Source organism: Ochotona princeps, chromosome 14 (assembly GCF_030435755.1).
Source record: "Ochotona princeps isolate mOchPri1 chromosome 14, mOchPri1.hap1, whole genome shotgun sequence".
Lineage (NCBI taxonomy): Eukaryota > Metazoa > Chordata > Mammalia > Lagomorpha > Ochotonidae > Ochotona > Ochotona princeps.
Genome location: NC_080845.1, coordinates 29,233,596 through 29,260,301, shown reverse-complemented (window position 1 = coordinate 29,260,301; position 26,706 = coordinate 29,233,596). Strand labels below are relative to the sequence as shown.

At 48.4% G+C, this 26,706-nt stretch overlaps 1 protein-coding gene and 1 long non-coding RNA gene across 2 annotated transcripts in view; both read left to right on the top strand.

Moving 5' to 3' along the window:
- The first annotated feature begins 30 nt into the window (after window positions 1–30).
- On the top strand, window positions 31–1,217 carry LOC131481824 (uncharacterized). The gene is made up of 3 exons (XR_009246589.1): window positions 31–173; window positions 748–913; window positions 1,145–1,217. It is a non-coding gene; the product is annotated as an uncharacterized LOC131481824 (long non-coding RNA).
- Window positions 1,218–6,767: 5,550 nt separating this feature from the next.
- Window positions 6,768–26,706, top strand: part of TDRD7 (tudor domain containing 7) — a 68,686-nt gene continuing 48,747 nt past the window's right edge. The window contains exons 1-4 of the mRNA XM_058672221.1: window positions 6,768–6,892; window positions 16,215–16,285; window positions 23,387–23,599; window positions 26,061–26,202. Coding sequence (XP_058528204.1) covers window positions 16,283–16,285; window positions 23,387–23,599; window positions 26,061–26,202 — 358 coding nt within the window. The 5' untranslated portion in view covers window positions 6,768–6,892; window positions 16,215–16,282. The remainder of the gene's footprint in view (window positions 6,893–16,214; window positions 16,286–23,386; window positions 23,600–26,060; window positions 26,203–26,706) is intronic.

The following is a 26,706-nucleotide window of genomic DNA, read 5'->3' as shown; positions in this document are numbered from 1 at the left end:
GTGTGCTTGTTCGTCCACGGGGACAAGAAGATGCGGTTCTGAGCCACAGGGGAGGGACTCCTGCCGTCACTTCCCCAGCAGAATGGTTGGGCCCGCTGTGTGGTCCCTTCACCTGCCTGGACCAAGGAGAACCTAGGAAATCTTCCAAGTTCATGAATGAGGCAAGGTGGGAGGTGAGAGTTGGGACAGGCAAGAAGCTTTAGATGATGACATGCCAATGAGAAAACAATATAAGCCACAGACAGTGATTGAGTGTGTGTGTGTGTGTGTGTGTGTGTGTGTGATACAATGATCCTGCACACATAGAGAATGAGCCAGAAAGTGTTAACTGGAGATGTTATGGTTTACTGATGAAAGACAGAAAAGGAAAGAAAGAAAGGAGGGAAGGAAGGGAGAAAAAAGAAAAAACAAGCAAAACTACAGAACAAGGTACAGGCGCTGCCTTGGGGTGGGGGGGGTTGTTTGCTTGTTTTTGTTTTGTTTTTGTTTTTGTTTTGCCTAGCTTGATTTGGAGCTTGGTGAGCCATCATCATTGGAGTCACTGACCTCACACCTATCAGAATCCTAAGAAGCCCGGGGCTTTGTGGGAAACTGTCCGTTGCAATGGGATGCACATATGTGATTCCCTCCAAATTCACACATGCAGGTCCTAGCCCCGAGGGAGCTGGCAGGGGGCGGGGCCTCTGGGAGGTGATGTAAGGTGTTAGGGTGGAGCCCTCACCAAGGGGATTGGTGTTCTTATAAAAGAGATCACAGAGGATGCCGGGGCACTCTCTGTCAACTGTGGGAGGAAGCCAGGAGAAGGGTCTGTGAAGCCACAATGCGAGGTCAGCAGCCTGCAGCCCAGAAGAGGAGCTTCATCAGAGCCCGGCCAGGCTGGCCCCCTGATCCCGGGCTGTCAGCCCCGAGAACGGTGAGCAGCTCGTTTCTGTGGTGGAGTCACCGGTGGGAGAGTTGCTTCTGTCAGCCCAAGCTACAGGGCACCCACCCTCGGCTGGGTTTGGACCAACATATTTGCTACCTGTGTTATGGGCTTATGGCTCCCTACAGAGGTTCCAAGGGTGGAAAGAAACTGTACTCTGTCCTGGGGCTTTGTGTGCACTCTGCTCCATCCACTTCTGAAGCCTTTTATTTTATTCATCAGGTTTGCAAAGAGGTAACTTGGCACAGAAAGGAGGAAGTGGATGGGCCTCAGCGCTCCCTCATGTATTCATTAACTGGGTAAATATTTAATACAAGCCGGGTTGTACCAAGTGCTGGCGTGTTGCAAATATCCATCTGTTTATGTATAGCTCTGTAATGGAACTCCCCCAATTTCAATGATAATTTACAAGTGAGCTAGGAGTTCAGCCTTCACACACACTGGACAGGAACTTGCGGTGGACAGAGAGACGGGCATGCCTCTGTGGTCGGGGCACTCACCCTGGCTCTCAAATCCAGAATTTCTATCCTAGAGGAAATCCCTCTGGTGTCTGACCCTAACTGCTAATACAAAGCCTCCTGCTCTGAACAAGTTGCTGCTACAAACTCTAATTCCAGGTTTAAACAAAATGAGTGAGTATTAGAGGGTCCAGGCAAGAAGAGAATTGAGAAGTTGAGGAAGACTATGAATTTAGAGAGAGGGGGAGATAATTAGAGGCTAGGTGAACTTCATAAAGCTTTAACATCCCTTGCCTGTCCTCTCCACCACCAAAAAATAGCATTATTTTAGCTTCCTTAGCTTTCTGTATGGAGTGATGCAGAATTCTAATGCAGACATATACGGGAATCCCCAGGTCTGTCTGTCACTGTAAATGGGTAGGTCATGTTCAACTTCCCTCTCAGTGTACTTGGCCCTAAGGGCAAATTCCAGCAGCAGAATTCCACCTTATCTTGCCCAGCACCCCTCTCGCAGGATGCATATTTGAGGACCCCTTGTTTACTCTCACAAAATGGAGTTCACAGGAAAAAAATAAACTTGGAAATATAAAATTGCATAGTAAAATCCTGGGAAATTTTACTGATGCAACTAGAGCAGAGTTTATCATGGACAGAAATGGGTGGCCAGATGTTCCCAGGTGGGTCAGGACTAGAGGACAGGGGAGAAGGGCACCTAGTATCCAGACCCCAGCACACTAGATGCCAGAAGGTGCCCAATCATGTGACTTTGCAAATAGCCTCATGACCAACCAGGGCACTGATGCATGGAAACTGACCAAACAGCCATGGGGAGAGGACTTTTTGGCTACTGGGTTAACTTGGCCATTCTGAGGCCAGAAGTAGCAGTTCAGGGCCCTGCAGGTCAGGGCTGTCCATGCATTTGAAGAAGATCAAGTCCCAGGTGGACTGTCCAGGGTTAGACACCTGGGCGATTGTCATCTGCCTCAACTGGATGTTTCTCATGCAAGCCTGCCTCTTTGAACACTGCCCGCTTCCTTATGTCTGGGGGTCAGCTGAATTGTCCTCCCTCGCACCTCCAGGGTGCCCATGTGGTTTCCTCTCACAGCCTCACCCCTTCCTCACTCTTCACAGCTATCACATGGTTAGGTATGTCCCAGCTGCTTCATCAGAGTTGACACTGTTGTGGCTTATTGTCGTACTTCAAGTGTTGTCACCCGACAGCTGTCTCAGCTAGCTGGCTGCTCTTAGTAGCCTCCTCCTTGAAATCAGCTCTAGGCTGAACTACATGAGTGACCCACAGCTTGCAAGACAGCGACTGGGACTACTGAGCTCTATAAAACCCTGGGTTGCGGCTCCTGCAACTTTTCTCCATATAGCATGGCTTTCCGCTTTTCCCCGTCCTATTGACCACTGCCCAGTTGTTCTCAGGCCACTAAGCTTTGGCCAGCAGCCCGTTCAGGGGATTAGGCCCTTTTGGCTGATTCACCTTGGAGGCTTTTGTGGGCAGATTAGGGAGTTTTGCTTGGTCAGCAGATCCTTAGCTTTCCCAGGTCCTGGATTTTAGCAGGGCTCCGGCACACGCTTGCTTTCACTGTGGCATTTGTTTTGTTTGGACTTTTCTCCTTACTCAGTTAAAACAAATGAGGTTGTCTAGAAAGTTCTTCGCATTTGTTCATGAGGCAGTAGCTGATGGGAGAGGTTAATGATGAAACACAAACAGATATGTCCAAAAATTGCTTTAGGCATGCGTCTGATTGATTTTTTTGTTTTGTTTTGTTTTCTGGCTTGATCGAAGCCAAAAAGTATCCAGGAGGCTAGATTTCATCTTCATACTTAATGTTGACCATGTTGGTTCTGGGTTTGATTACTGCTGAAATTGTTTGCAATTAAAATGACTCAGAGAATACAGATGAAAAAGATGCTAGCTCCTTGTTTCATGGAGAATGTAGTTTGTAATTATAAAATAAGTTGAAAGGATGCCATTGTAAACACTAAAAGAAAAATAAGAATGGAAGAGGGGATGGGAAGGAGGGGAGGATTGGAAGTTATGCTCTTAAAACTTCATATAGAAGTGGCTTTCCTTATACGAGTTTTGTAGAAGGATATAAACTCCTTTCAAGAGGTACCCCAGAGAAGTGGGATGCACAGTCGCTTGCTGTGTCCTCTTCCACTGTCAGCATGAGACAAGGGACGTGCTTGAGCAGCTCAGTGAAGGGAGCCCCCCATTCCCCGTTCCTAGGCAGGGGCTTTGGAGGTTCCCAGAGAAAGGAAACAGGAATGGTACCAAGTGACATCCTCCTGAGGCCCCGCAGTGCACTGGGTTGAAAATAAAGTGATGGGAAGGAGAGCTCAGGGTTTTCTTTTTTTGGAGTCAACTTGGGAAGAACCACACCCGTAACTTCCCAGTCCCTATGCTGCTGGTCTACATTCTGGAAGGAACATTTACAAAGATGTCTGTGGAGATCGTCAAGTCTGAGAGGCTCTCAGAGGGAGGGCCTCTCCTGGGCTGCAGAGCAGAGAGCCACCACCAAGTGCAACAGGTGGATAGGAGGCACTCAACATGCTCTGTGGAACGTGGTTGTTGTCTCCCCTTTCTTCCAAATGTTGCTTGCAGAATTGAGAGAAGCCCAAGAGAGCCACCGGAGAGCTAGCGCAACCTCCCACATGCGGCCTGTCTGCCTTGTCTCGGTACCCTTGTACCCATCTCCCCTGGGCACTCTCCTGGGAGACAAGCTCCCCATGTGTGGACAGACATGCAGGAAGTGATCCAGACACAGGTTGCCCACTTGGAATATTTCCACATTTCTCTGCTCAGGATAAGATGGCAACCAAATGATTTCCCTTCCCCTTGCCTGGGCCTTGGTTTGCCTCTTTCTCCATGTGTTCTCTCTGGTGAAGGCTCGAGCAGGTGTGTGTGACCTGCCAGGTGCAACCTCCTGGCCAGCTGACAGTTGGTTCCTCTCTGTTCACTTTGCCTGTCCCAGGAGTCACCTGAGAAGAGCGCAGGAGATCTTGCTACAACCCTCAAGGTTGGGAAATCCAAACCTGCCTCTCCTTAAGCTCACATGCTCCTGGCTCTGATGCTGCTGTCCAAAGATGGGCTTGACTGTCTTCTGAGGGTACATGCCTTCTACCATGGGCCTGTCCATTTAAAACACCCTGCTCTTGGGCCCAGCATATATGCTTTCTTCTGGCCTTTTTTTTAAAACTTGATTTGATATAAAGGAGAGAAGCAGATTGATTAGGAAGACATATTAGCTGGAATATTTTTCTTTCAGTTTCTGCATAACTCCCTGTACTGTAACTCTCTTGCCTGTCAGTCCAGCACACCGAACCCCCACTTTCCCAGGATGCAACATCTTCTGTTACACCAGGAAGGAGAAGATGCCACAATGGCCCCACCGGAAGTGAAGTTCTATGTGGAGATGCCGTGAAACTCCCAGAAAGGCTGAGGTGCGCTAGACACTGCCAGACACCACTCCGTTGGCACAGTCAATGAGGGCACTGCGCTCTATTCCACAGAAATGACTGTCAACCTGGGGGGCGGGGCACCTCCTTTGGCTTTTTTGGCACTGGTCTTAGATTTGGCATCCTCCTCTGGCCTCCTCCAATGCTCTGTCCTCACAGGCAACTCTGGCCCACCCATGACAGGTACCCCTCCATATGCCCATTTTCTGGCAGCAATGTACATTCATTCTCACTTTTAAATCAGCCTGCCTCTCACCTGTACACTGTTTGTGTGCCTCTGGTGGTAGCAGGAAGTTGGCGACCACACTGAGAGTTGTAGTCCCTTAGCAGGCCCACAGCAGGATTTGGAGCATTCCAGCCCCTCTCGGAAATGACACACTGGACTTTGTATGCTGTTTTATGGTTTCTGATTTCCCATGAAAGACTAAGACATTATGCCCAAAGAGTCACTTGTTACCCCTCATGTCTTCTGAATACCAATGATGTTTAAGGGGTGGGGCTGATATCTGGAATTTACCTTAGGCCTTGGGCCACTTTGCAAAGTGGAAAAAAGAAAAGCCTACCATTTCCTCACATGTCCTGGCTTTGTCAGCTACTGAGGTGCGAACTCCTGACATATTTCTAATATGCCTAGGTCAAAAATCTTTCTACAGAGCACACACTTTACTCAAGAGCCAGGTGGAAAGGACCATAAGGGGCACTGGAAACTTCTGGAGCTAACTGCTACCTAGATGCATTATTTTGCAGTGTTAAGTGGCAGGCTGAATTCATGCCAAAATGTGCTGGCTTGTGCATTTTAAACAAGTGCACCTTATTCGCCATCAGTTTCAACTCAATAGCGCTGTGCGGGGAGGCGTTTTGGCACAGCCATTAAATGCTCCTTGGAACGCCCACACTGAAGCTCCTGGGTTTGAGTCCCGGCTCTGGATCCAATCCTACTAAGGCAGGTCGTGAGAGGCTGTAGGTGATGAAGCAAGTGCCTAGGACCCCGGCATGCACGTGGGAGACCTGAACTGAGTTCCCAGCCGCAGTTGCTACAGGCATTTGGGAAGTAAACCAGCAGATGGTCTCTCTCGCTTGCTCTCACGTTCTATCTGCGTTTCCAATAAGCATTTTTTTGTTTTTTTATATATATTTTTATTAATTATTTTGCATTATGTGACAGTTTCATAGGCTCTGGGAATCCCCCCACCCCTCCCCCTCCAATAAGCATTTAAAATACAGCCGTAGGAGCAATGCTGGAAGAGTATGCAGCAGGTTCACGGTAAATGCGTACAGAATAATGTAGCAAAACCCAGAAGAAATAAGTGGATCCGTTTTGTCCGGTGTTCAATCATGTTAGCAGGATGGGATGAATTTCCTAAATATTTATTTAAACACGTATTTAGGAGAGATTAGGGAACTAAACAAAAATGCCCGTGTTCAGGGATCTTTGTGCTTTGTTTTGGTTTTGCTCTTTCTAAATTAATGGACAGCAGACAAGACCAGTAGTCGGTGAGCTAAAACAAGTGTCTAGGAGAAATAATAGGCGGCAGCGAGGGACGAAGGCTGCTGCTACGGCAGAGGGTGCGGCCGCTGCACCTGCCAGGGAGGCGCTCGACAAGCACCTGCTGGGTACCAACCCACCGAGCGAGGCGGGGATGCAGGCAGCGTCACTGCAGCAGGTGCGCAGGAGGCGGACGCGCCGCAGGGGCCCAGGACCGGTGTCGTCCGCGAGGGGGCGTCCGTCCCCACCCCGCGCCACCGTCGGCATGCGGGCACGCGCAGAAACCGCTAGGAGGCGTCGGTTTCCCTCCCCACGCGCGGACGCCGGCCCGGACCGGCGTGGGCCGGCGGGGGCCCGCGTGGGCCGACGCGCCCGCGCGTGCGCACAGCCGGGGCGGGGCGGGGCCGAGCGCGGCGGGGCGGGGCCTGGAGGAGATCCCCGAGCCGTGCCGGCCGGCGGCTCGGGGCCGAGAAACCGAAAGTGGGCGGCGGCCGCGGCGGTGGGCGCAGGGCCGGGGGACGCGGGGACGCGGGGACGGGCCGTGGGCCCCCGAACGAGGTGAGCGCGGCTGCCTGCGGGGGGATCTCCGGGCGCGCTTGGGGGTCCGGGCTGGGGTCCTCCCCCCAGAGGCGGGACGGCGGCCGAGCGCGGCCCCCACCCCCGAGCCTTGGCCGGACGCCGCCGGGGCGCCGGGCACTGGGGCTCCCACCCCTCCGGGGCCGCTGCGGGGGTCCCTGCAGTGGGGAAGGGACCTTGTGTGGCCGCTCCGGGTCGTGGGTCCCGCCGGCGGCCCGACTGCCGCAAGCCGCAGCCCTCGCCCCATCCCCCTCCGGAATGCCCGAGGCGCCAGGCTGCGTGGACTCGGGGTGTTTGTCGACGCGGAGTTGGGGGGTCCTTCTGTGGGGGAGGTGTCCTTGCCGCCCGACAGGAGTACCTGGTGGGTAGGTGGGTGCGGAGCCCCAAGCTGGCGGGGAAACCTGGATCCCTGATGAAGTTGTCCCCCCACTCCTTTTCCCCTGCGTCCCCCTGCAGGCCCGGGTCCTGCGCCTCATCTGTCATCCCCAGAGTGAACCAAAGCTACCACTCCCAGATCATTTCACAAAGCAGCCAAGGTGACTGTATTAGAAAACGTCCTGGATTCTGATCACTGCCCAGTGGGATCTCCCCAAGCCCCGCCGATCCGATCCCTCTACCCCCCCAACCCCTGTCGCCCCCTATCACGCAGGGTGAGATTGCAGGCTGACAGGTGCGTTCTGGCTGGTAATAGACAAGGAACTTACTGGGATAAGTGAAACTTGAGTGCATGCCCTCCATGTGTTCTGCGCTGTCTTCAGCTGTGCCTCGGTATTGGGTACTACAGGTTGCATGGGCTTTGCAGATCTGGATTGGAATCTGAGCTTCCCGGTTTACTAATTATGTAACCCTGAGCCAGTGGCATTCAGTTCTGTGAGCCTGGCTTGCTGTCTAGCCAAGGGGCAGATAAGAGTTAAGGTACTAGGGAGACCACTGGAAATGTCTTGGCTCCTAAGAATGGTGAAGCGTGTTGACTGTCTTCTACCAAATGCCCCTATTTTACATAACTGATTTCTCTCTCTCTCTCTCTCTCTCTCTCTTTCTCTTTCTCTTTCTCTCTCTGTGTGTGTGTGAGAGAGAGGGCAGAAGCATCACTGGCCCATCACTGCTATCTTTCAGTTGCCTGTGTAACCTAAAGTGGTACAAGGCGAAGACTGGTACAGTTTCTCTTAACTGGCATTCCTTGAGCATTGGTGCTGGTTGTGGGGAATTGCACCTGACACCAGCTACATTAGAACCCAGGGCCCTGTGGTGGCATCCCTCCTCCCTCTTCACTGCTTCCACACAGTGGCACTGTGAGGACCAGTTGGCGGTACCATGGGGGTCCAGTGGATTGGGAATGGAATCCATCCGTGTTAACACACCTTAAGGGTCATTGCTGGGCTCAGCTGCTGAGTTTTGTAATTAGCATCCAGCCATTTAAACTCTAGGAACTGCTTCGCTTTTAAATTCTTGCCATATGATTGGATACTCGATGTAAAGGAAAAAATAACATTGTGACCCAGCTCTGGGTGCCTGCTTTGTATTTGATCCAGTGTGGGTTTCAGGAGCTGAGGTTTGGCCTAGAGGGAGTGCTTTGCTCAGGGGGTTTCACAGCTTCATGGGACACAAGTTCCTGGATGAGTGGGGTGAAATTCAATTTCCTATTTGTGCGAGTTGGTTTTTCTGCACTGGGGCCAGGCCTACTTTTTTCTTCCCTGCATCCCATTTCTGTGCTTTCTAAAATTTGATTCTTTGCCCCAGTGGGTTGCATATTTTGAAAATTTTGTCTTTCAAACTAAAAAACAAACAAAAAGATGACTTTTGCAATTTTTTAGTTGAAGGCTTGTATGTGTGTGCCAAGGAGCAGTTAATGATCCGCAGTGTGAGTTCAGAGCAAACTTGGCTCTTTTAGCCTGTGCAACCTGTCAGGAATACGTCAACCCGTTCCCGCTCACTCTGGGATCCCGTTTCAGCCTTGAAGGAATCCAGAGAAAGTTGAGAACATTCTGGCTCTTCCTCACTCTCCTTGTCTTCCCAAGGGGGGGAAAGAAAGAGCTAGAGGCCTGAACTGACTTGTTCCAAGAACTGTGGGTCATTAGCAACAGGACAGGGATTAAAACCCCAACTCCTAACTAAGCCGCTTCATCAGGGAATTTTCTATTAACAGGCAGATTTATAGGAATCCCTCACTTAGGCATTCATGGAGTGCAGCTGAAAATGCCTGAATACCTCGAAATTTGAATTCACAAGAACAACAGAGAAAAGAGCTCCCTAGAAAGTCCAAAGAAGGCATCCCCCACTGGACGGCGTCAGTCACCTTTCTTTGGGCACCGGGTGCAGTCAGGAAGAAAAGAAACTATAATGGAAAGTCCTTTGATAAGGATCTTTTTTTCTTAAAAATTTATTTTTCATTGGAAAAGCAGATTTACAGAGAAAAGGAGAGACGAAGAGAGAGAAAGATCTTGCATCTGCTAGTTCACTCCCCAAATAGCTGGTCCAGAGGCAGAACCTTCTTCCAGGTCTCCCATGCAGGTGCAGGATCCCAAGGCTTTGGGCCGTCCTCCACTGCTTTCCCAGGCCACAAGCAGGGAGCTGGATGGGAAGTGGAGCAGCCAGGACATGAACCGGCACCCATATGGGATGCTGGTGCTTGCAGGGAAAGGATTATCCAGTTGGGTCATCATGCTGGTCCTGTTGGATGTGGATCTCAGCAAAAACCTTTCCTCTCTGGGTGTCAGGTTCATTGCTTTCTATGGTGAGGGGCTAGGGTCAGCCTCAGTAATGTCTAAAATCTTTTGCCTGAAATATTCTGATAATGTATAGTTTTGTTACAAAAGCTGTCTTTGAGAAAGTAGCCAGAAGTGCATGCCCGAGATAGATATCCAGGTCCTTCAAGGATTGGGCAGCTGACTAAAGAAGGTAAGAGAGATCACTGATTGATTTCAGATCACCCTAATAATTTTTTGTTGGGAGCTATGCAAACAGTAGTGAGGAAGCAAGCTAGATACTACAGTTGGAAAAAGTTGAGGAAAGATAAACTTAGAGAAAGCAAAGCTGGGAACCAGATGCACCAAAGACCTGGGTGCCAGCAGCCGTACGAAGAGATGACATGCAAATGTTGAGTCAGGCAGGATCTGTAAATGGTCAGGGCATTTCTGAGGATCCATCAAGGCCGAGTTCTTCAGAATTACAATTTCTGTAACAATTTTCAGACGTTTCCAGAGGGAAGCTGTAAATTGGCAAGCTGCAGTCTGAACAGATAGAGTTAACTTCAGGGCATTTTGGTTAAATACTGTTCCCTTCAAGGAAAGCTAGATAGTACAGTTTGCAGTCTTGTCATCGTGGCTGTAGGTGACCAGTCCTACAGCTGAGGAGAAAGAGCGGAAATGAGAGGATCAAGGACAGGCCCGGAGCCGCTGCTGAGTGTCGTGAGCAGTGGGCGCTTCTGGCTTAGAGTGGAAGGTGGTGGAGGCTTATCTGGGGGCACCTGTCCCTAGGCTGGTCGCCAGGCTGTCACCAGTATTGCCTGAGACAGAATGGACTCAGTGAACAGCTGTGGGAGAGGAAGTCTTAGTAGTGGTGATTCTGGTCCTAAAACTCTGAGCTGTCGCCGGGACGCCATTACCCTGGTGATGCTCGGTCTCCTTTTTCAGTGGAGAAGCTTGGGGAGGTGCTGTGAGGACGCCCACTTGCATCCCAGGCTTTCTCCAGATCTCTGTCCAGCAGGGGACACTGTGGAATTGGGGCCAGGCAGGAAGCCTTGTGCTGAGTCCCTCTGTCAAAACAGTGACTTTTGGCCTACTCATGAGGTGAGACATCTTGGAGGATATCCTGGGCCTTCTCACCAAGCTCTTCAGTTCAGAAACGTCTTAACAAGGTGTGTAAGGAAATCTGAAAATCTGGGAGAAAGAATGCTGCCTGCTGCCTCGCTGGTACACCCGGGCTGGTGACACTGCGCCCTTAGTCATCTAGTGCACATGTTCACAGATGGGTTCCACTCCACAACATACTTCTAGGGAAATTCTTTTTTTCTTAAATAACTAGTGAGTGGCAATTTTGTACGAAGCACATAGAACCCTACTTTGGGGTCTGAATCAGAAACAGGCAAAGCAGAAGAGGAGGAGACCTGCTGTGGCCAGCTTCCTCCTCCTTGCCCGAGCTGGCCTTGGGCAGCTGTTAAAACCCAAAGTGCTGTGATTTAGTAATTATACACCCAAATGCAGTGCTGTTTAAGATTCTTTGTTTTCTGTATTTGAAAGGCAGAGAAAGAGATTGAGGGAGAGAGCAATTTATCTTGTATCCGCTGGTTCACTCCCGAATGCCCACGGCAGCCGGGGCTGGACCAGGCTGAAGCCAGGAGCCAGGATCTCATTCTGAGTCTCCCATGTGAGTGACAAGGACAGGCACTTAAACCAGCACCTGCCTGCCTCCCAGGTGTGTCTTAGCAGGAAGCTCGTGATAGAGGTGAGGATGTCCCAGGCAGTGTTGTAACAGCTCTCTGACAACTCCCCCAGCCCTCATCTTGATTAAGGGAAACTGCTGGGCATTTGAGTGAGAACCAGTACCCCAAACAGACACAGTCAGCCCTGTTTGCCCAACCTCGGCTAACATAGGATCGCCAGGTTGCAAGACATGCTCAGATTCACGAAATAAAATTAGAATTCTCTGGAACACGAAAGCTCATTTATCACAGTACCTTTAGAGGATAGAAGAAGAGGGAAAAAGTTGAAAGAGCAAAATGGCAGTTGTAGAAGCAAGGAGCCTGTTTGGAGAGGAGGACACTAATATCGAGATTCCCTGGAACAGCTTCCCTATGTGGTACTCCGGGGTAGAGTCCCAGAGAACAAACTTCCTGTGTCTGGTGGAGGGAAGCGCTCACTGACGCCTTGAGGGAGTCCTTCCATCTTCAGAAAATGCCCTGATGACCAAAACTTTCACAGAACAGCCTTTGAAAGCCTTAGAAGTTAAGAAAATGGTAGTGGATTTCTTAAGCTTTGACTGTGGTGTTGAATGTCTGAGATGGGAGAGGCACATTAGCTGGCAGAGCCTGACCAGCAGGAGGCCTGACCCAGCCCCAGGTGGGCCAGGTTCCTGCTCCCAGGGTTTTCCTGCACTAGTCACCGCTCACCAGCTCCAAGGTCCTCAGCTTCAGTCCCTGGGGCTGCCCTTTCCTCTCGGAAGTTGTTTGCAGAGAGAGTCCCGCCCAGTATCCACCCGGGTTAACCCCAGGTCACAGCCCTATAGCCTAGCACTGCTGTCCGACTCTCTCAAGTGCCCAGTCCTTTCTGCGAATCTCCATGGGACCTGGCATGCTGTGGTAATGCTGCTGTTCTCTGTGCGTTGATTGGATATGTAACCACAGCAGCTGCTGTGGAAGGAGCATAGTGGGGGACACACCCAGCAGCATTGGCACCATGTGTGTGTATGTGTGTGTGTGTGTGATGTTGACCCGTGTTCAAACACACCTTACTGCTCTGGGGCTATACAAGCTGCCTGCACTAATGCCCTGGGCTCCTCACCCAGGCCAAGCTTTGCAACCACCAGCTCCGCGTGAGGAGGAATAGTTAACTGTCTTTGCTGCCACAGCTGACTGTCTCATTCAGCATTAGCAGCCATTAGTGAGTGCCAATGGTTATTTTAATAAGTCAGATTTAAAGTTATCCCCATGGACAAATCAGTGAAGGAGTGGGGGCAGCAAGCTATTTGTATCCCCAAAATAAGGACGTCCCAGCTGAGGGAATGTCAGGTGCAGAGGCCCTGAAGTGAGGCCATGCCAGAGGTGCTTGGGGAAAAGCAGGGAGCCCAGGCTAGGCAGAGGAGAGGGAATCGAAAGAAAGTTGAGGCCAGAGGAATGGAGCCAGGCGCCATTTAGGGCCCCATGGAATACTGTGAGGGCATTGGCTTTTTGCCCACAGCAGGTGGCATCAGGGTTTCGAGTGGGAGAGTGACACAGTGGGCTGTTTAGGATAAAAGGGCACCCCCAGTGTTGTGCGACAAGGACAGTAGGTTTACAAAGGGTAGGTTGGGACAGAGACCTGCCAAAGAGGCAGCTGCCCAAATCTTAGCAGGAGCCGTGAGCATGGAGAGACCAGGGCAGCCCCCGCAGGCAGGGTGGGGACCGAGGGCTCTATGGGTATCCGCCTGTCCATCTACACACATCCCTCAGGAAAGGAGATAAGAACCAGTAGTACCAAACCCTTTCATCTTAACAGACCCAGACACCGAATCCTTGGAGAAGAGGGGCTTGGCAGAAAATTACTCCTTGCGCAGTGGTGTTAAACTGGGGGGTACAGGCACAGACCTTTGGCAGTGCCCTGCTTCTCCCCCCAGACCAAATGACGACACATCTCAGCTACTGCTTGCTGGCACTGTTACTCCTCAAGCAAACATGAACACGCTGCTTGTTCACCATATTACGTGCATTAAGAGAGCACGAGGGATGTGGATGCCGTGAGTCTTTCTCAGCTCAGGTGAGGAAGGTGAAGTCTAATCAAGAAAAAAAAAAAAAAAAAAAAATCCAGGCGTCACCAGGAACTGGAGTGAAGCAAACCTGAGGTTAGACAGGGTGGGGATGGCTGCAAGTAAGGAAGAATGCTTGTGTGTTCAAGGTTAGCACAGGTCTTTAATTTTCTCTAATACTCAGTTTCTAGCTATAAGTACCAACCTTCCATCTGCATGAAATGTATCTGGGTGTCCTGGAGCCTAAGGATTGTGCAATTAGGATGGGGCCATAGGTATCCCGCAGATCTTGGCAGAGCCCCAGGCCTGAGAGGAGACATACTTGAAGAGGAGGTGGCATTAGCCAGAGCTCATGGATTCCTCTCTGCTGGGAGGCAGTTAGGCAGGTTGTGTGCTGGCACTCCCACCTGTCCCCCACCCCCAGGGTAAGTACCCCACTTGGGAAGTCTCAGCTGGCAGCTGTTTCATAGCAGACATGAGGATAACTGGTATGTTTCAGGGACTGTATTGTCCCTCTTGGGGCAGGAGTAGAAGGCTGAGAGGGCAGCCCGTGTAGACGATGCCTATGATCCACTTTTACGAGGAGCCTGGCCCCGGGGTGTGGATGTGGTGCCCACACAACATATCGCAGTGCCTGGGAGAAAGCTCCCCTTCCACTTTCCATCCAGCACCTGCTAATGGGCACCTGCAGGCAGCAGATGACAGCTCAAGTACTGGTGTAACCTGCCACCCACCTGGGAGTCCTAGCTGGAGGTCCTGATTCCTGGCTTCAGCCTGGCCCAGCCTCAGCTGTTGGGAGTTCACACTCTGTTCCTCTGCCTGCTTATAAATACAAATGAACAAATAAGCACTTAAAAAATATGGGCTAGATCTGGCCTTCATTATAGTGGGGTTTTGTTAATGTTCTAGTCAGTAAAACACATTCTCACAATAGCTCTGCACCCCTGATGTGGCAGAGTGGTGTGAGTGAAGCAGGTGCTTTGCTAAGAGAGGATGAAGTCATAGACACTCCCTGCCCTCTCTGACCTGGGAGCAAGAAGTGATGGGGCAGGGAGGCGCTCACTGCCGGCACCCAGACAGGTGCACTCCTCAGATATGTGCACACCCCAGGGTCAGAGCGGCACAGAGCAAGGACTACTTAGGTGGCCAAATACACGGTGATGTAGCATCCAGCTCTACCCAGAAGAGGTCTTTGTGAATTGGTGAGAGGGTCTGGCTTTTTGAAGGGCAAGAGAGAGGCGCATGGATGGGGAAGAAGGGGCTCAGAGAGAGAAATTCAGGTAGGCCCGGCATTGGGAAGTTGGCCAGCCAGCTCTCTGGTATTAAGGAAATAACCAGATAGTTAAACATCAGAGACCTTTGACTGTTGAGTCATGAACCCTGGTGAATCAGAATATTCCCCTTGCCATTAGGAGTTTACGATTAAAGAATCGAAATTCATGCTTTTGAGGTAGCATCGGGCAGCTATGAGGTGGAAGTCTCAAGGCATCCACCCCGCAGGCCCACCCCGTCCTGTCCCCCGGCACGTGACGCATTGGGAGCACAGGCTAGGGGTGGAGTTGTGCAGCCTCTGCCGCCCTCTCTCTGCCATGAATCTGTTTACACTGCCAGGCTCCTGCTCAGAATCCACCCAGCCATGTGGCAAGGTGGAGTTCACTGTTGATTTCAGGGTGAAGTAATGAAGAAATGTGGGCATGGTATCAAATCCTGGAGGGCTGTAATCTTGCCTGTTTTGTGTCCTGTGATAGCTTGGTTATTTAGTTTCTCCAATTCTGGGCTTTCATATCAGTGAATTGAGAACACTCTCCTCCCAGAAATATTGTGAGATGTTGGATTTTTAGAAGGCCCACTTCTCAGAATTTACCCAAGAGAGATAAAAACATGTATCTATCCAAAGACTGATACAAATGTCCAAGATAACTTAATGATATTTTTGTTTGGTTGGTTGGTTGGTTTTGCTTAGATTTATTCTTTGGAAAGGCAGTTACAGGAGGTGTGTGTTTTGGAGGGGAAGAGAGAGAGTGCTATTCAACCAGTTCATGGGTAGAACAAAACCAAGAGCCGGGAGCTTCGTCTGGATCTCCCATGTAGGTGCAGGGGCCCAAGTTTCCCAGGCACATTAGCAGGGAGCTGGATCAGAAGTGGAGCAGCGGGACTTGAACTGGAGCCCATATGGGATGCAGTTGCTGCAATTGGTGACTCAACGCACTTTATTTGTAATGGCTCCTCATTGACTGCATTGGAATGAATAAACAAGTGGTAGTATGTCCCTGACATGGAAGATGGCTCACCCTTAGGAATGGACTGCTGCTGAATGCGGATGAAGCTGCAAACGCTAGGCAGGATTAATCAATGCAGACAGCAAGCAAATCGGTAATTCACCAGGCACCAGGACAACCATGGGTGAGTGGGGAGCGCTGACGGCACACAGAGGGCCACAGTTTGGACTTTGGGTCTTGTACTTCACTTGCAGAGGGAAGGGCTCAGTTCTATGAATGTTGATAAACGTACATGTAAATGTCACCATAATCAAAAGAGAATATTTCTGTCATCCCAAAAGTTTCTCTTTACACTTGCTGCTCTCTCTCTCTCCTCGTAGACCTGGGTCTTCTAATTCATGTGTTTACAGTTTTCCTCTTCTAGAATGTTCAAATAAATAGGATCATACCAGTATGGAATCTAATCTTCTGTATCGGGTTTCTTCATTTAGCATGTAAGAATCATCTTATTACTGTGTGTATGAATTGTTTGTTACTTTCTATTGCTGAATAATATTCCACTGTTTGTACGAGGCTGATCCAGCATTTGCGTCATTTCCTGGTTGGAAGCAATTATAAATAAAGCCGTTATATACCTTCATATACAGGTTTTTGTGTGGACATGTGTCATCATTTCTCTTGGGAAATTACCTAGAAGTGGGATTGCTGGATTGTGATGGTAAGTGTATGCTTTACTTCCTAAGAAACTGCCAGTGGGGCTGGTGTCATGGCCCAGTAGGTTAAGCTGCCACTTGCAACTCTGGCATCCTGTATGGGCACCAGTGCAAATCCTAGCCACTCCATTTTTGTTCCAGCTCTCTGATAATGCACCCAGGAAATCAGAAGACAGGCCAGGTACTGGGGTCACTGCCATCCAGGTGGAGTTTCTGGCTCCTGGCTTCTACCTGGCCCAGCCCCAGCCATGCAGGCCATTTGGGGACTGACCCAGTGGATGATTGCTCTCTCTCTCTCTCTCTCTCTCTCTCCCTCTCCCTCTCTTCTTCTTCTTCTCTCTTTGTAACTGCCTTTCAAATAAATAAATAAATCTTACAATCAAAACAGAAAATGCCAAAATGTTTTTCAAAGCGTGGCTCTACCTGCCTACCAGGAATGAGTGTATGTTCTAGTTGTTCGTGTTCTCTTCATGACTTCGTATATTGTGTGTGTGTGTGATTACTAAACTGTTTTCATGATGCATAGCAATAAGCTCATGGTGGACTTAATTTGCATTCCCTTAAGAACTAGTGTTGTTTGGGCATCTTTCTTTTGGGCCATCAGCCTCTCTAATGAAGTGCATGTTTGGATCTTTTGCATACTTTTCATTGGACTCCGTCTTTTAGTTGAGTGAGTTTGTTAGCTCGTGCCTTTTAGTAACTCCTCCACAGTCACTTGTGTCCTGGCTGTTGACACTGTAAGGCAGCCTTGGCCGGGTGTCTGAGTGGCTGGCCCTGCAGACTCCGGCACGCGTTCACCTCAGGAGCACTGCAGCGGGAGCAGCGGGTTCTGCCGTCCTTGAGTCTTGAGTGTTGTGTGGCGCTGGCTGACTGCTCACCAGGCCAGGGAGGAGCAGTGTTTCTCTCGTATTCTCAGCCTGTCTCTTCATTTGCATAACAGTCTTTGGAAGGCAGCAACTTTATATTGTTTTAAGATTTATTTATTTTTAATTGAAAGGTAGATTCATACAGAGAAGGAGAGATAGAGAGAAAGATCTTCCTTATCAAATGGTCGCCAATGGCTGGAGCTGAACCGATGTGAAGCCAGAAGCCAGGGATTGCCTCTGGGTCTTTGAGCCATTCTCTGCTGCCTTCCCAGGCCACAAGAAGGAGCTGAATGGGAAGCAGAGAGCAAGAACATGAACTGGTGCCTATATGGGATGCCAGTTCTGGCAGGAAGAGGATTAGCCTGTTGAACCACCATACCAGCCCCAAAACTTCAAATTTTTATGAGATTCAATTAGTTAATTGTTTCTTCGATGGTTCTTAAAGTGTTTGTGTAACTCAAGATCACAAAGATTCCTCTTGTGTGGTCCCCAGAAGTTTTGCACTTATTAGCTTTTCAACTTCAGGTCTCACAGACCTACTTGGAGGGAACTCTTAGGTTTGGTACCAAGTTGTACCAGCACGAATTACTGAGCTTTCTCCATTGAATTTCCTGGGCTGTTGCTCTGCTGCCAGTCCAGCTCCCCTGCTTATGTGCCTGGGAAGGCAGCAGAAGATGGCCCAAGTGCTCGGGCCCCTGTCACCTAGATGGGCGATCTGGCTTCTGGCTTGAACCTGGCCTAAACGTGGCTGTTGAGGCCATCTGGGGAGTGAACCGGCTGATGAAAGACACCTGTTCTTCTGTTGTTGCTCTATCTTTCTAATAAATAAATCTTGAAATAAATAAATGACTTGCTCCTGTTCCGGTTCCTGTCCTGACCGTGCTGCACCCTCTTGATGTGGTTTCCTGGTTAGCCTGGAAGTGACAGCAGTGACGGCTGAACGCTCTTGCCCAGTCTGCTGTTTGAGGGAGACAGCATCCTCTTCTCTCACTGCTGCCTATGATGTTGGCAACAGGGTTTTCACAGTTGGAAGCTATCACAAGGTGTTCTCTTTTATTCATGCTTTTTAAGAGATTTTTCTGCTTTTCACAGTGAGTAGATTTTTAATTTCCTCAGATGTCCTCACGCGTTGATTTGATCACATGATTAAACCTTTATGCAGTACATGGTGACTGACTGACGAGATTGAACCACCTTACGTTCAGAAAATACACTGTATTGACCCTCGTGACTTCTCTTTTTTCCTTTTTGTTGGGTTCCATCACCTGATGTTTTGATGGGAATTTCTGCGTGTAGGTTCCGGAAGGGTGTTTCTGTGCTTTCGGGCAGTGCTTTGGGTTGCTGTCCGTGTGATGCTGGACGCGTACAGTCAGTTCAGAAACATTTCCTTCCCCCTCTTTTCTGGAAGCATTTCTGTGAAAGCAGCGTGAATTCTGCCAGACATGTTTAGTAAAATGTTCTGGTGCAGAAACCTGGGCTTTGAGCTTTTCTTGTGTAAAGATTCCTCACTGTACATTAAGTTTATTTCATCACTGTAAGAATATTCAGATACTCTCTTTTCAGTGAATGTATCCATTTCCTCTATATTGCCATTGCTTCCTCCAGTCGGCGTCTTTGTCCTGTAGAATCTGTGGCTGGCGTCTGGCTCAGTCCCGTGATAACCACTTGTGGCTTTCTCTCTCTCTCTCTCTTTCTTCATTATTCTTCATAGAAGTTTATTAATTTTATTGATATTTTCCAAGAACTATTTTAGGTTTTATGATTTTTGCCTCTTTCTGCTTTTTGTTTGGATCGTTGGTCTAGTCTGTCATTTTAGCATTGATTTCATTCTGTTTACTTTTGATAAGAGTTTTCTCAAAGTAGGAGAATCAAGCATTTATTTGGCATGGTTCTTCTTTTCTTTTCTAAATTTATATTTATTTGAAAGGCAAATTTACAGGGAGACAGAGCTCTTCCATCCAGTGGTCTACTCCCCAAAATGGCTGCAATGGCCAGTTCAGTGAAGGAGCCCAGAGCTTCTGCCCAGTCTCCCACAGGAGTGCAGGGGCCCAAGGCCTCAGGCCATTCTTTGCTGCTTTCCCAGGGACTTTAGCAAGGAGTTGGGTCAGAAGTGAAGTAGCTAGGATGGAAACCAGCATCCATGTGGGATGCTGGTCTCTCATGCTGAGGCATAACATACTATGCCATAGTACTGGCCCACAGTTCTTTTCTAATACAAACTGCTGTGAATCTCCCTCTAATGCTTTAACTGTAACCTTCAATTTTTATATATTGTGTCACCATTTACTTGAAAATATTTTTCTAATATTTTTTCCTTCTGAGGCTCCCTTGTTGATCCTTGGTTGTTTTGAAGCATATTGTTAAATTTGCAAGTCTATGGATATTATCTACATGGTATTTCTGGAATTGATACCTAAATTAACTTTGCTGTGGTCACAGAATATTCCTTGTCTCATTTCCATTATTTTGGAAGTTGGCTGAACATCATCCTTGGTCCTAGAAGCCGCTCCATGCTGATGAATGTCCCCTGTGCTCTTGCAAAAAAGTGTGTCCGACTCAGGGTGGAGGAGGAGTCCTGGCCCTCCAGTTGGATCCCTCTTGCTCATCATGTTCAGTTCTCCTGAGTCCTCACTGACCGACTGCTGTGGCATCAGTCATGGAGAAAGGAGTATGGCAGTGGCCAGCCATCACTGCAAATGCGTTCCTTCAGGGTTGTGCGTCCTGCAGCTCTGACATGCTATTCAACCACGCTTAAGGTCTTTCAAATAAATACATCTTTATATATATATACATATACATATTTTTATGTATTTATATATATAAATATATATAAATACATCGATAAATATATTTATATCCACGAAGGCCAAGGCCAGGCCAGTCTAAAGCCAGGAGCCAGGAACTTCATCTGGGTCTTCCACATGGGTGCAGAGACCCAAGCACTTGGGCCAACTTCTACTGCTTTCCCAGGTGCACTAGGCAGCTAGATTAGAAGTATAATAGCCAGAACCAGATGGTGCCCATATGGGTTACTGGCATTACAGGCTTTGGCTGTACACAACACTGGCCTCTAGTCATTCACATTTGATGTAACTATTCAAAATTTATGAAAGGGCGAGTTATAGGGAGAAGGGGAGAAATCTTCCATCTAATGGGTCTGCCTCCAAATGGTTGCAGTGGAAACCAGGAGCTTCATCTAGTTCTCCCCACAAAGGTAGCAGGGGACCAAGTATTTGGGCCATCGCCCACTGATTTCCTAGGCCAATAGCAGGAAGTTGGATTATATCTGTAGCAATTACATGTGTAGAGCATGAACCAGCACCCATAGAGAATGCTTATGTAATAGGTGGCAGCTTAACTTGCCACACTACAGCACTGCCCCCTAATGTAATTATTGGTATGACTAACTTTACTAGATGTTTTCTTTTTTTTTAAGATTTATTTATTTTTATTGGAAAGGCAGATATACAGAGAGGAGGAGAGACAGGAAGATCTTCTGTCCATTGATTCACTCCCCAAGCAGCCACAATGACTGGAGCTAAGCCAATCCGAAGCCAGGAGCCAGGAGTTCTTCTGGGTCTCACACGTGGGTGCAGGGTCCCAAGGCTTTGGGCCGTCCTCGACTGCTGTCCCAGGCCACAAGCAAGGAGCTGGATGGGAAGCAGAGCTGCCGAGATTAGAACCAGAGCCCATATGGGATCACGGGTGCATGCAAGGCAAGGACTTTAACCACTATGCTATCATGCCAGGCCCTAGATGTTTTCTATGTTGTTTATCTGTTGTTTTGTTCCTTCTTTTAAGTTTTAAAACTTCTGCATACATTTTGAGTATTATCCTACTGCCTCTTTACTACCTGCTTGATAGTTACTCACTTTTAAAAACATTTTTAGCATTTGTGTGAGTTTACACGTTCTTCACAGTCTGCCTCCAGCTACATTGTGCTACTTGTTCCTGTGGTAAGAGCCTCCCAGCGAGGTACTCCCAGCCGCTCTCCTTCATCCTTTGTGCTGTTGTTTAAATCACCCCAGAAGCTCCCTCAGGAGTGATGGCCACACCTGTATCTTGATCATGGTGATGATTAAATGAGTTAACCTTATTTCACATAAATTATACCTAAATGAAGACTATCTGATTTTCATTATTTATAAAATCCCTGTATTTATATATACTAATTTGAGTAAAACTAATAGGCCCTAATATAAGTCATTCCCTTACTGTGTTATTTGATTAACTAGGTGCTGGTGGTGACCATTTGCAAAGAGTTAACATCAAGTAGAGGAGACTTAGACTTTCATTTACCAGTTAAACCTTTGCTGGCATTGGGACATTTGTAATTAGCACTTGTAAAGAAGCCATCATTTTGTTTCTTTTTTAAAATGGGCAAATGAGCAAGTTGCTGGATTTGTATTTTTGTCATCCTTTCTGTTTTCTAAGCTTAAGAAAGAGAAGGTTGTTTAGAACTCTATGCTGCCCTGCTTCCAATACAGCTTCCTGCTAATGTACTTGGGAAAGCAGCAGATGGTGGTCTCAGGTACTTGGGCCACTGCAACCCATGTTGGAGACCCAAATGGAGTGCCTGGCTCTTGCCTTTGTCCTGCCCCAGCCATGGCTGTGGTGGCCATCTGGGGTGTGCAACTGTAGATTAAAGGTATTGTTAGTGCACTCTCTGTCTCTGTCTCTCTGCCTTCCAAATACATAAAATTTCAAAAGAAAACACCATTGAAAAGAGATACCGTTAGTCCAGAGAAACTGAGTGGCTGTTCTTGAAAAGTGCCTGCTATTGACAAAGGAAATCCTAAGCCAGGGTCCTTGCTGATTCCCTAACTGGTAGAATTCACTGTTCATTGTTTTCTCTCACTTGACCTGTCTGCATCATAGGTCACTTCTTAATTTTTAATTTGACACGCCAAGAGACAGAGAGAGGGAAGGACCGACAGACAGAGCTGGTTCCATCCATTTGTTCACTTCTAAATATCCTCCATGGCTGGGAGCTGAAAATTCAGGCTGTCTCCTTTGTGGGTGGCAACTACTTGCGCCATGCTCTGCTGTCTCCCAGGGCGTCCATCAGCAGGAAGCTGGCATTGTCAGTAGAAGCAGAGATTGAACCTGGCTGTTCTGGAGTGGAATGCAAGCCTTTCAGCTGACATTCAAACTGCTAGGTCAGGTGCGCGGCCTGTCTGATACTTGGAAACAGGCCATTCTTCTATGTCCTTTCCTCTTTCTGCGTATAGGGCACTGTGACTGTCTTCTATTTCCGTCTCTCTGGTCCCCATCTCTCAACCCTTCCTAAACTAGAATAAACTATTCTACCTTCCTTTAAGTGCCAGTCTTCCACAGAGATCCATCATTAACCTAATCTGTGACTTCCTGGATGGTAGATGGCACCTGTACGTTGAAGGTCAGGAAGTCTATAGACCAGCTCAGACCTCTAAGCTGAGTTCCTAGCAAAAGTATCTCCGTGGCTGTCACACAGGATCCCAGCCCCCACAGCTCCACAATGAACCCTCTGTCCTTTCCCAGCTCAGGATGAGTCACTGCTGTCCACTGTGCTTCCACTGGACACTGGCGGGCCCCTCATCCTCCAAGCCAGTTCCTCTGTTCCTCCTAATCACCTCTGCACTAGAGTGCTAGAGTTTTTGTCTTCTAGGCCTTTTTGTTTTTAGGTCCCCCTCAGTTCCAGATAGCCTCAAAACTTATTCCATCTTCTTCATCCTGGGTGACTTCCCTCGAAGCTGAACAGAGGTCTACACACAGTGTAGAGCTGATCATTTTATGCCCCTGATTAAAATCCCCTAAGGTCCCACATTATGATTGGCTGATCATGTCATGTCATCTCAATCTGTTGCCCCTTCCCAGCCCCCAGTCTCCAGCCTGGGGTAGCCTTCAGTCCTGTCCAGCCACTTCCTGGCCTGAAAGGTTCAGGACCTCCCCCCACCCATGTTTCTTGTATGACCTCCATGCCTTTGTTGAGAGCTGCCCCCAGCCCCACACTCCAGGGCGCTCCTCGTCTGGGAAGCATTCTCTGAACTCTGACCTCCTGGGCTTAATCTCTCTGCCTTCCTCACTTTGCCCTGCCTCTTTATGGTATTCTGGGTTCTTTCCTTACCATTAACAGTCATTTCTCTTCAGTTGCACAGAACAGACTTTGGAGCAATCTGGCAAGTTTCAGCTCTGCAGCATCCATTTGACTTCACAGACGCTGGAGCCATATCATGATAACTTTCTGCTGTGTTCTCCCAGGCGAAAATGCTGGAAGCAGATCTGGTTTCCAAGATGCTGCGGGCTGTTTTGCAGTCTCATAAGAATGGGATCGTGTTGCCCCGGCTGCAAGGAGAATATCGCTCCTTGACTGGAGACTGGATCCCCTTCAAACAGCTGGGCTACCCTACACTGGAAGCCTACCTGAGAAGTGTGCCAGCGGTGGTCAGGATAGAGACCAGTAGGTCTGGAGAGGTAAGACAGTGGCTATGTCTGTCAGAGGAGTCCCTGCCCATGCTGGTGGCTGGTCTGGCACTGCCAGTCTCCCAGGAGTGGGCCTGGAGGGGACCCTCCAGGTGGTTTGAGATTCCCAGGGACTGAGTGGTCTTCAGTTCAGCAGCCCAGGGCTTGATGTCTGATGCTTTATCCCTCCAGTTCTTTTCATCACAATAAGATTTTAAGCATTTTGAAACTTGAAAGTTTACATTGACCCAATCTCAGCATCCAGAGTGGCTGTGCTGACGGCCTCACCTGCCTGCACCTCACACTCGCCCACCGTTGACCTGCCCACTCGGCTCTTCTGAGGTGCCTAGTGACTCAGCTCTTACCCACCAGCTTTAAAAGCAGTTTTACATTCTCACCACTGACTGCTGTCATGTCAGGACCCAGATTGATCCTATTTGATCAGTTGTCACTTTTAAATCATACAGGGCCTCCCTCTGTCTCTTCTCTCTGTGTTCTGTTCTCTCATCCATGCCCGTGTGGTCACAGCTATTCTACTGCTTTAAATTCTGAAATCTCCATGGAGGAAAATCTTTCATATTGGCCACAGGTCGATTGGTGGCAGCAGGTCAATCTTTGATTGCACTTTGGTCATGACCTGGCAGTTTCATTTCTTGGTGTCTGCCTGTTGTGTACTTTGAAAGATGAGGATACAGCACCATTCTAAGCCAGAAACAAGCCTCTCTTCCCCCTACACTCCCAGGGGTAAAAAGCACTGTAGCTTTCTGGGAGCACATCTTCATACACAAATACCTGGCAGAGTCCGGAGGGTCTCTAGCCAAACCTGTCATGGAGTTTGTTTGCAGAGTTGGGGAGGAAAGGGGAACCAGGATCAGGTGAGCAGAGGGTGGATCTACCTTGTCTGTAATAACTTCCCTATGGAGATGTCAAATATTAATAACAAGGGCACCTCTGTGCCTCCGTTTCTCACATACATCTGCACACTGCCCTGTCCACTCCCGCCATGGCTGCTGGACAGCCCTGGTAATGCTCGACACAACAGTTTCTATTTTAGTTTCTCTGTCCCTCTCTCTTTTTCCTTTATAAATTTCTTGAGCATCAAGGACTATTTTTTTCCCACCCCTAGTTATCGGTACTGAGTCAGTATGTGTTGACTGTATGAATGATCAAATGCCTCAATGAATTCATAAACTTAAGACCGTCTTGTGCAGCTCCTGCACGCTAATTAACCCTCTGGTCCTTCATTTTGACTATTAAGACATCCCACATTTGTGTAGGCAATTATTTTTGTTTTGAGTTAATTCTCATAATAAATTCTTAGGACTCGGAATACCAGGCCCCAGAGCAGGAATGCATTTTGACTTGTGAGGTAAAACCCACTTGTTTCCCTATTCAAATTAGAGTCCCAGGCCTGGAAGAAAGGTCTTTAGAGATGATCTAGTCACTGCACTCTCTACACTTCAGATCTTCCCCCACCCCTGATCTTCCTAGACTCATGGATTACACCAGACTTATGAGAAAGATAAGACTCAATCTGCTGGATTGTAAGCAGGTGTCTTTTGCTTCCCTGCAAGGAACAGCCCCTGAAGCCCCTGCATGGAGCTCTGTGGCTCCGGGGAGCACAGCTTGAAAACCCCAGGTCTAAACCACCCCTGTTTTGTTTCTGAGAACACAGATTTTTTTCCCCCAAAGCCACCCAACTAACGTGTGACGGGGCAAGACTAGCATCTAGTGATCTTGGGGAGTTTAACTGCTGTGGACTTAGAGTCTTGCTGTATGGGATTGGCAGATTGCCACTATTTTCCCATGTGTAAAATAGTATAACAAAAAAATTGTTTGGAGTAAATGAGATAATCCTAAACAGATCACAGGTTTCTTTGGTTCATGTGTTAATCCCATATTACCTAGTAGTACATTGTAGCTGCTTACTAAAAACCTGTTTAATACTAAATGAAATTGTTCATTTGAAGAAAGTTATTCAGTGTCCAATCTATGCTTAACTCTTGTAGGAAAGACGATTTTGTTCTCATTTTCAGGGAGAGAGACATAAATGTGTGCATATAGGTTGCTTTGGGATGTGTCCCCGCCCCTGAGAGCCAATGTCAAACATTGGCCACTAGGGGCCAGTGTTGTGGCACAGCTGATTAACCTGCCTGCGGGGAGCTAGCTAAAGTTGCTCACCTGTGCTTCCACACCATCTCCCTTAATGAACCTGGGAGGCATCAGACTTGGGCTTCTGAGACCCTGTGGGAAGCCAGGATGGAGTTTCCTGGATCCTAGCTTCGACCTAGCCCAAACATGGTGCAGCTGTTGAGTGAATGAACTAGCAGATGGAAGATCAATCTCTCTCTTCATCTCTCTCTCTTTCTCTCTGCCTTTCAAATACAACAAATCTTAACAAACAAAACCTTGGCCACCAGCCAGCACTCCCTCTGAGAAGTGCTTCTCCTCTCACCCTGCCCCTCCCGAGCAGATCACCTGCTATGCCGTGGCCTGCACAGAAACCGCGAGAATCGCTCAGCTTGTGGCTCGTCAGAGGAGCTCTAAAAGGAAAACCGGGCGGCAAGTTAATTGTCAAATGAGAGTGAAGAAAGCCATGCCATTTTTTCTAGAAGGTATGGGCTTTCTATATGCTAAATTTTTAGACCTTTGCAAACCGTGTCCTTAGGCATCATGGAGGCATTGCTTGTGTTTTTTATACAAACCTGCATTTGTTAGTATTCATGTGTCTGGGGGTCCAAAAGCTGTCATTTCTGATTGAGATTGTTAAATGGACGTGAGAAGCATGGTTCACCTAAAGGAAGTGGTCCCACAGTGAGATAACTGAGCTAGTTTTTAATTAAGTATGTTATGGCAAAGTGTGGCTTTGATCTTTTATGTAATTTGAGGGAGAGCCTCAGCCAGAATGTTGGATGAACCAAGAACCTACATTTTGTGTGCTAGTTAGTGAATTATCTTTTGGTAGAAAAACCTGTATTTTCAGGGGGAGAATAGAAGCATGAGTTATGCAGTGCCCAGAATGTGTACGGGCTGCTCGGCTTTGCTAGCTGAACCCATGTCTCACAGTACTGACGAGTTCTAAAACTGTAAATTCTCAAAAAAGAGTTCACTGATGATGA